The sequence below is a fragment of the Corvus cornix genome, chromosome 21 (genome assembly GCF_000738735.6).
Source record: "Corvus cornix cornix isolate S_Up_H32 chromosome 21, ASM73873v5, whole genome shotgun sequence".
In the NCBI taxonomy this organism is placed as follows: domain Eukaryota; kingdom Metazoa; phylum Chordata; class Aves; order Passeriformes; family Corvidae; genus Corvus; species Corvus cornix.
This window is the reverse complement of record NC_046350.1, coordinates 6,402,236-6,412,235: the sequence shown is the minus strand read 5'-3', so window position 1 is coordinate 6,412,235 and position 10,000 is coordinate 6,402,236. Positions and strand designations below refer to the sequence as shown.

General features: G+C 42.9%; 1 protein-coding gene across 21 annotated transcripts in view; it reads right to left on the bottom strand.

Moving 5' to 3' along the window:
- Positions 1-786: 786 nt before the first annotated feature.
- The window catches only part of KIF1B (kinesin family member 1B), an 82,500-nt gene continuing 73,286 nt past the window's right edge, over positions 787-10,000 (bottom strand). For all 21 annotated transcript variants that reach the window (XM_039563780.1, XM_039563782.1, XM_039563784.1 and 18 more), the window contains 7 exons: positions 9,549-9,788; positions 9,049-9,120; positions 8,330-8,451; positions 7,410-7,559; positions 6,742-6,934; positions 6,027-6,145; positions 787-5,443 (listed from right to left, as the gene is read on the bottom strand). In XM_039563780.1, the coding sequence (XP_039419714.1) occupies positions 5,401-5,443; positions 6,027-6,145; positions 6,742-6,934; positions 7,410-7,559; positions 8,330-8,451; positions 9,049-9,120; positions 9,549-9,788 (939 nt within the window). In that variant the 3' untranslated portion in view covers positions 787-5,400. The remainder of the gene's footprint in view (positions 5,444-6,026; positions 6,146-6,741; positions 6,935-7,409; positions 7,560-8,329; positions 8,452-9,048; positions 9,121-9,548; positions 9,789-10,000) is intronic.

The window sequence follows — 10,000 nt, the reverse complement described above, 5'->3', positions numbered from 1 at the left end:
CAAGATCACCGGCTGCTATCTGGCCCATCAAGTTTTTGGTTCAGCTTAATTTTGGGCACTAAGCGTGAATGAATCAGAAAGCAGTGAAACAGAGCAGCTTCCATGAGGTATTATTAACCTGTCAGAAGAGCCACCAGAGAAAGTTCACAGGTTACTCAAGTGCATAATCGGAAAAAACCACGGCATCAGCCCCAGCAGCAAAGACAACAGCGTTTCAGATAAAGAACTGAGGAGGCCAGCAGCCTGATAAAGGTATTGTGTCACCATGCAGCTCGTTTAAAGTTCCAAGAGGTTTTTGACCCGTTTTGGTGGGACTTAAATGCTTTGGGAATGCCCTGTCCATGGCTTTTAAAAGCTACAGAGAACTTTACACCTTCAGACCAAGACAGGAATGATTCACAGGGGTCCCCTGACAACATCTTTGTTCCCAGAGTTCCAACTTTGCTGTTGTGTTTTGATGGTTTGATTTCACCCATTTCCTCTCATTTCCAACTGTCACCCCCAGATAAGCGAGTTCAGTACTGGCAGCACTGTGACAAGCCTAATTTATTTTTCAAGCAAAATAATCATTTGAAAGCATCCAAAAAACATTTAGAAATGCTGCATAACATACCAGAGGGGAAAGGATGAGGGAGGATAAGCAGGGCCTCCCTTCCCCTTCTTTCTCAAGAAAGTCGAGATAAATTTGTTTTCATGAAAGCATCGGCTTGTTCAGGACAGGTTTTAAAAACAAGTAATCGACATAAGACACAAGTAATTAAATCATAATGAAAGGAGCACACATTCTATCTGCTAATGCACTGGTTGTACCTTTATTGTTTCACCTCGTTCACTAACAATTCAGTGGTGCAAGGTTACCATACACAGTTAAGATATCTGCATTGCACACCTAAGGCTATACAGCAAATGGATCAGAATTAGTACAAATACATGAACTATATTTACATTTTGTATACTCAAGCTCCAAATATCAGATATATTTACAAAATAAAATAAGAAAATGAAAACCTGAAATTAATGTACAGTGTTGCTGATACACTCCTTCGCTGGGATGAAATCAGTTTGCAAAGAGATTTGTTCAAGAAGGCCACTTATACAGCATATACCTTGTATACCTTGTGTACAGAGAGATTAACAGGGACATGGGGACCGCAATTCCAAGGGATTTGTTTCAGTGAACACCATGTCTAATGTCCAAATTCGGGAGCCATAACCAACTGCACATGAAGTATGAACAAGCAGAGTGGAAAATTAAGACCTGATCCTGGGAAGTGCTGATCATTCAAGACTGCCTCTGCTTCCAGTCCCTGGTTTCCAGGCAAGCAAGAGGTAATTCAGCACTGCTCAGGGGCAGCCCATTCACTTGGCAACATTAAGAATTGAAGACTTAGGAGCTCCACACCAGTTTTCTGAATACACAGCTGATCCCAGCAACTTAAATCCTGTTCCCAATAACATTGGACACAACCATCTGGTTAGTGTTGGACTAGTTTTGATTTCAAATACACAGAACACATAAATGGCCTTCTGAACAAAAAAGTCAGTCCTGTTCTTGAAGAGCTGATGTTTTTAAACAAGGAAGCGCGAAGTTAAATACATCCTGCTACAGACACTACAGCCAGACCACAGACTGGGGTTAGGAACTACAACGGAGAGATGCAACGCACACGTCAGACCCATCTGTAGGGACATTCAGCAAACCCTTCCCGAGCAGCAGCAGGATCCTTCCTCCTCCCAGCAGCAGGTCAACAGCTGCATCTTCAGCAAGAACACCCACCAAGCACAAACTAGCACGAACTCAGGTGTGCAGGAGTACCAGGCAGATGCATGTGCACAGGCAGTTATTAGTCGGCTGCTTAGTACCAGTGGGTGTTAGACCGAAGCTAATCCTCTTTCTTATCTAATGTGCAATTAATTACAGATGTATAAATATACATTACATAAAATTAAATCCCTGTAAATTAGATAACAAGCAGCAAAAAGTAAAGTCTTTACTTTGAAATACCTTGCTAACAGTAATAAGGACTATTAGACATTGACCAAAAAAACCTTTTCTCGGCAGTCTAGAAATCATACTCTCTGGAAATAGTACTCCCTTCTCTTCTGTATTCCCAGAATACAGGAATCTTCTTTAAAAAGGTACTTAAAGTGCATTTCTAAAATACAGTGTAGGAGGTTTAGCTTAATTTTAAAATACCCAGGAAGATCCAACATGATTTTCAATGGACAAAAAGGATCGTTTTCTCCTTCCTTTTGGCGAGGAACATAAAAGCCCAACTACAGCACAGTTTGACACTTGTTCTCCCCAAGGAATGCCCACCAAGCTCCCTCCTAGTGTGTGTCCTCACGGGCTGGCAGGCCCACAGCACAGTGCCTCGTCTCCAGAGGCTGAGTCCCAAGAGCTGTCTGACTCTGGGACTCCACACACACACAGCAGGTAACCAAGAGTGGGCTTTGGAGTGTCCGGAGAAGGCAACTTAATATATTTTTCCTTCCTTGTTCTGTTTCCAAAAAGAAAATTCTAACATGTTGGGCTAAGTTTTGAAGTGAATGGAAATTCACTTTTTCTGTTTGTTTATTTGTTTGGTTTGTTATCTCTTTAAAGAAAACTTGGATTGGTTTCAGTCCAGTTTTAAGTAGGGAAATCCAAATGTCTCAAAGCAGCATTCAGTAATTGCAGAAAAACTTTGTCTGCCTTTATGTCAGACCTGAAAACAGTAATGCCCATTTGAACTCTACACAACAAGGACCTAGTTTGTCACAGATTATGCAGCTTTAAGAGATGCTGATGCTTAAAAGCAGAGTTTTGGTCTTCTGATGATCTGTTATCCACTCAGACCTCAAGTCACCAGAAGCTGCTTGGAGTTTTTAGAAAGAAGAGTAACATTTGTGCAACACAACTGTAACACTTCAAGCTCTGTATAAAGTAAGCATCTGTCTCTTCCTGCTTTTAAAGGAAGATCCCTTAATCATGATTCTGTGCAATGCCTATATCCACTTGGTTCATCCTCTGGCTTATCCATAGCAAAGACTTAGAAAACTAGTTTTCCTCTAGTTAAAAAAAAGAAACAGATAAAAGTTAAAATGCTCTCAGTGTGTCACAACCTACCACCACCTCAATCACTCTGCCTCCTCAAACAGGTTCCACTGTCATTATAAACAGTGGTGATGGCAGCAATAACTTAATGCTTAGAATTAACCTAATTCTTGAGATCAGCTTAGCTGCAGTGTGAGGAGCCCTCCTGCAGGACAAGCAGTTTTATCCACACACTGGAGGTGCTTTATCATCATTGCATAACAAAGGAATATCATCACTGTATTAAGAGTCACACACAGTTAAACAAGACAAAAACAGAAGGAAAAAAAAAAACCAAAAAAACCACATCCCTATCATGTTCCTGGGTTCCCAGGATGCTCCCTCACTCTGGCTTCCAGTTCTGAAATAAATCTGAGGACCAGAGAGACAGCATGAGCATATGACTTAGCTTGAGAACTCCCTTGAGATACGTAAAGATGTATCCTAGCAAGTGTCAGACTCCATCTCCCTGCTCCTTTGCCTTCCATGCTGTTAGGAGGTCTCATTATGCACTGCACTTTGATGAAAACCCCATGAAGCAAAAATCTCTCTCAACAGATTCCAGTCCCACGTACACTTGGCCACAGAACTCCCAGGGCATGGCATGACCAGCTGATGCGTGACCTCAGTCCAAATGACCTTCCTGAGCTGTGCCTAATGTGCCTACTGCAAGAGTGGAGCAAACCCTTCTACCTCTCCCTTGAGAGGCTGGACCGTGCAGATGAAATCCCTTTCCATTCCCCAGCATCACAGGCAGCCCTATCAGTGCCCAAGGTACAGCAAGAAAGGTTAACACAGCAGGAACACAGTAAAGGACACACACACATCCCCAACCTCCCTGAACACCTGACTGAGGGAGAGGAGTTCACTGCCCCAAAAGGAAATTCATTCTGCTTTTCTTTCTTGGGGCAAGCTTTGGCCACAAGGAGAACTTACACTTGTAGGTCAAGAACTGACACCACCCAGCTGATGTCCAACAAGCCAATTATGACATTCCACTGACCAGGACCAGAATCCACTTGCTCTCTTCCCCAGGAAGGATTAACTCTGAATCCGGTGGGGTTTAGCTGATGAAAATTGTAGCAGGGATATTAGGAGACACTCAGCAGTTATTTCAAAAGGAATTGAAAGCGTCCTGCAGCTCCCTGGAGAACGCTGCAAGTGCTGGGTCTAGGAAGTGCTCCACAGACCTTGGATGCTCCCATGGGCAGGTGGGGTGACATGGGAGCATTACAGGTAAGGGATGCACAAAAAGGCCCTTCGGAACGATGCCACAGAGCTACCAGACTGACACAGCCATGGGAGCCCCAACCCTCTTCCCAGAGAGGTGAGAACTGTTCCTGCAGAACTTGGAAGTCAGGACTGAAAGCAGAAAGAGGAGATCTGCCCTCCATGGTGATCCAGGGACCAACTGCACTTTCATTTCCATTTAACACTCTCCATCTGTCAAATACAAGGCTTGAGCATCTGAAATTTTGGGGATTTTATCAAATATTTCAGTCTGTGGTCTATTTCCCCTCATATCAGCACAGTCTGCTCAGCTCAGTTCAGAGGCTGAGGAGTGAGTGTTGATGGAAACTTCTGGGAAAGAGTGAAAGCCAAGCACTATTCACCTGCAACCCCCCACAGCAAGAGTTTAAAGGCAGATTGTTCTAGCCAGCCACTCCTGGTTTGTTCCCTATCTTTTTCCAACTCATGCCTTTGCCTGCTGGACCCTGGAAACTCAGAAACTTGCACAAAGTCCAAAATCCAGTCTGCCCAGATAGATTTGTCCAATATCAGCTTTCAACAGAGTTCAACTTAGAGGCTGGATCCAGAAAGCCTGAGGAGCTATTGCAGTTCCTGGCTGGGTAAAGTCTCCATTAAAGAATTTATCTTTCCCTGGCATTGGAACTTTGCCCTGAGGGAACCAATGGCTACTGCCAAGTCACAAATTGAATGAAAACCCTGTAGCAGTCTAGACAGACAATGGACAGTGGGACAGACACCAAAAGGTCAGCTGAAATGGGAAAACAATTGTTATAAGAAAAAAAAATTTTTTTTTCTTTTTAGAGTCGTGCATAATCACTCAATTTTTTTGATTTTTTTTTTTCTTTCTCTTTTTGTTTGGCCACATGCTACTAGTACAATTCTGGTACAGGTGAAAAGAAACAAGGTAGGGTTAGAATACCTAGAAAATGTGCTGAAGGAATGGGGAAGGTAGGGGATGTTAAGCCACAGGATTACATACAAGAGAAACCGTCAAGAATCACAAAGAGAAAATGAGAGGTAACACTATCCATCGGGAGGTGAGGGGGGAGAACAGATGAGAACATTACATGGACTCAGTACTTCATCTGGCCCGTGCGTCTTCGAGCCAGTTTTGACCTGTACCAAAAAAAAGAGAAAAGTAGTTGGTGAATTCTGAAAGTTTCTTTTTCCTCCCTCCCTGCAATTTGTCCACCTTTTTTTTTTTTTTTTTAAATCCTCTGGTACAGTTCTAGTTTACTCCATATGTTAAGAAAGTAAAACGTATGCAGGGGCTGTCTGTGATAATGGAAAGGCTGCCAGAGAAGTTATAAAAAAGGGAATGTAATTTCTGCTTTAGCTCATAATCAAGAACCTGAAAAGAGTCCAGCACAGAGGAAGTAAGAAACTTTATAAATTTGTAAAATGGAAATACAAGGAAAGCATCTTGTGGCCTCCAAATGTAGCATCCCACATATGTTCAAACTGAAAATGGCTGTTCAGAATATCTCAAGCCAAAACAACAGCCCCTGCAGCTCCTGAAATACAGGGCTGGTTTGTTTTCTGATTGTTTGAGGGGTTTTTTTGCCTACCCTACTCCCTCCTCCAGTTCCCACATGTTGTCAAATTCCTCAGAACAAGATTAAAATCTGTAACCAACCATTTGCCTCCGGGTTTGACCACGTCCCTTCACAGCCCTGGCTGCGCAGGAGCTGCCTCTTACCGAATTGTGCCAGCAAGGAGAGGATTGAAGGCATATAACCAGTCATTCATGTCCTTGTCGTTGATGGCCTGGAGCAGGACTCCACGGTGCTTTGTGCACACACCAAACGTGTTGGGCGTCTGGAACACAAAGGACAATTTAAAACACAAAGTCTACAGGCACAGAAGCTGATGCATATTTCCTCTCTGCTCCATCACATCCCTAAAACCCACAAGACCTAAGGTCTTTCATTTATGTTTCACTGGTGATTTCCAGGATACTATTAGTCATTATCTTCTACAAAATATAGTTTTAACTCCTGAGTGTGGCTTTAAGAGCTGCTGAGATGGACCAGTAAAGTTCATTTGATTCCTTGCAGGATGTTTGTGTGTGTTGTTTTGTGGGGTCCTGTTTTTAAACAAACAAAACACACAAGCCCAAAAAAATACACAAAGCAAGCTGCAAAAACCCAACACGCAGGGTGATGGTACCAACACATGCTCCTAAAAGCCAATCTGATGTGGGACAGCAGTCAGGGTCACTCTCTGGTACAACTGTGTCCAAAACCATAAGAAACTCTGAAGAAACTGGGAACTTTGTGGGCAGGATCCTCAATGCCTCCAAGAATCAGATCCATTTTCCTCGGACCAGAGATGACACACCTGAGGGTATGGATGCACTGCTACTTGGAATGTTCTTGCTTTATGGATAAATAAACAACAGCTCTCAGACTGACCTTTACCATTGCCTGTTGATCCTCACTGTATTCCACCTGAGCTGTGGATAAGTTTATGACTCCTCTTTCTACAGGATCTTTGTCACTGTTGTAAATAAAAACATAGGGACGGCGAACCACCACAAAGTGCTTGGCCCAGGAGCTGGAGAGTGGCTCCTTGAAGTGGAGGTATCCTTTCTTTGACACCACAGAGCTGGAAAAAACAAACACACATTAAAACAGAAATCGATTTTCCCCTGAGTATCCCAACTAACTGCAAAACACTGTGTAAGACACTTGGTCTTTAATATGTTTTTGTCTGCAACAGTATTCTGAAAAAGTTCTTCTAAAACAAGCTGAACTGTGTTTTCAACAACTATGCGGAAGTCTGACAGCAAGAAAGTCCCCAGAAATCTCTTTCAGTGAACTTCAGCCACGGTTTGATGATAACAAACATCATATTTGAGTTACTGGAAATCCTGTTCATTAAGTAGATGCAGGGAACGAATGCTGCAAAGATCAAATATCAACAAAACCTTCCCTAGTCCATCATAGAGGACTCTGCAGCTCTGCTATCCCCCTGTTAATTTTCCCTCCTCATGGGAATGAGGACACAGAACCTACAAATCTCAGAAAGCCCTTGGGATGGTTCTCGGGAAGCCACGATCACACAACAATAAAAAACTTACCCTGGTCTGATTTCCTCAATATCAGGAACGAGGTTTAGGAACTCGTTCTTTCCAGCTCTGGCAAGATAGGAAGTTTCTATTGCAGGAATTATTTGGAACTGTTCCACATCATGACAGGGACTGGAGGCACGGGAATTTGCTTCTGGTGTCCTTTAAAGAAAGTAGATAAAAAAGTAAATTGCAACAAAGCAAGTGAATGTGACAATGGAATTTAAACTGCATCTAAAGGCCAGCTTGAAGTTCCGTTCTCCAGCCCAGATTTATTTCAAGACACTGGGATTCTTTTGTACAATATTAAATAGCATTTTCCCTTGATATCTGTGGAAGAAAACTTGTAATAACTGCTAGTAAGTTGTTTCCCTGCTACTTGTACCTCGTTTCTCCCACTAAACATAATCAGAAGACAGACATACTTCCTACTACTGTTTGATGTAAAATGTACTGCTTCCTCAGCACTCCTCCCCTCAGGGATGTTCAACTGAGAAGGTACAAATTATGCCTTTCACTACATAGGTATTCCCAATTTAATCAAAAATATCTTGTATAGATACAGCTGAGAAAGATATACAAAGATTAATGGCCAAACTGGTTTATTCTGGGTTGTTATTAGTAGACCTTTTCAACAGACCTCTGAAAAAACTTGTGGACTCTGCACAGAGTAGATGCACTGGTCACTGGAACAAGAAGCATCTGACTGTTCCCCCAACACAAAGGGAAAAAAAACCACTTCAAAAGAACAAAATGGGGAGAAAGAATTGTGCAGAGTGACTGGAGAAGTAAGGCAAGGGGGCTGTACAGAGAAGTATCTGAAAGTAAGGAAAGGAAGAAAAGAGGAAAGAGGAAAAAAAACCCCAGAAAACAGCAAAGAGATCTGTGAAGCACTGAAAAGTGATGTTTTCCTTTTAGTAAGTTACACTTACTTCTGATCAACTGAATTGCACCTGGAATCCACCAGAGAAGGGCAGGTAGATGAAGGGGTGAGGGTTGCACTGCTGAAACTGGACACGGACGGGTCCCGCCCAATCGGAGAAATATCCGAGAGCTGCAAGCACAAACACAGGGAAAGCATTACAGGGCTGGTTTGTAGCTGATGCTCACTCCTGGCTCAACATGGCTTTCAGCAGGGAAGGCTCAGATAACAGAAAGGCATTTCCATCAGCCATTCCCCTACTCAGTTGGCAAATTTTAGCACAAACCACCAAAAACCCATCTGGGGGTAGAAATACAGCACCACTTATGCAGACACAGCTTGTTATTATCAATGTCCTACACTTCTGATTATTCACACTCTGACTTCCTCAATGGATACAATATCATCCAGTTAGAAACTGGGTATTCCCTTTGCCTACAGGCAGAATTTTTAAGAGTCGATTTACCCTTTTACATAGGGAAAGTGTATGTAGGGAAAGACAGTAAGAGCCTGCTAATGAACTGGAAACTGTACTATCATTTCCAATTCCTGCCGTAGCCTAAGGAACCTGATGCTGAATAGCCAAATGCTTCCAATGGACTGAAAATAAAAAATAATAAAATTAATATAAAGTGGTTTATCTTTTCATAGTATCAGCAGATTCCACGACTACAAAAACACTGCTATTGTACTACAAATGGAGTGTATCATATCACATGAAATATTTACCTTACAATCGCTGATGCTGTTGTACACCTGGTTGAATTCCCGATTGAAGGTATGAGTAAGGAGCTGCAGACACTAAAGGGGCGGGTGAGGGGAAACAAATGAGACACAGAGGAGAACTTTATATTTAGATTTTCATAGAAATTTGAACAGAAGAAGTAATTTACCAAGACACACTTGGCAGCTCATGAAAGAAAAAACAAATTCTAAACTGCTGTGAAAGATCACAGAAGAAGAGGGGAATAATTGCTTCACTTGATAAAATTAGAAAGTTTTTATTGAACCACTAACACAGGGGAATGAGATACAGCCACAGCCCAAACCTACCCAGCAGCACTGGCTGGTGAGAGTGGCTTATCTCACTAACCAAGATGTTAAAATGAAACTCTCACAATACTGGATATTCACCAAGCTATCTGAGAAGCTAGTCATAGGGGATTATTGACCTGTAATCCCCCCTCTGGCACCCCAGCTGTCAGCAGGATGGTTGCCCCATGCCATACCTTGGTGGCCAGCTCCTTCTCCCGATCCACCAGGCTCTCGATGTCCGCGGAGTCGTAGCCGCTGCTCTCGCTGGGCGTCACCGCGCTCTCGAAGGTCGTGGTGGAAATCTGAGAGGAAATGCTGGTGGAGGTGCTGAGGGTTCCACTGCTCAGACTGGGAGACAACGAGTCACTCAGGGACTTGGGGATGCTGTCACCAAGCTTCTCACGAAGCAGAAGGAAATGTCGGGTTTTTTCCACCTAGTAAGAAAAGGAATCAGTATCATCTGCTCCAGGAAGGTGCCTATTTTACAGACACTGAATTCTTAGGAATCCTTTACTATTCATACCAGTAATTTTCCCCAGGGAAGGGAGTTCACAGTGGCACTGGAAATTGAATTTGCCTTTGTTGAGTACACTGAGATTCTGAGCTGAAGTCTCTACTCAGCAGCCAGACACACACTTTGTATCTT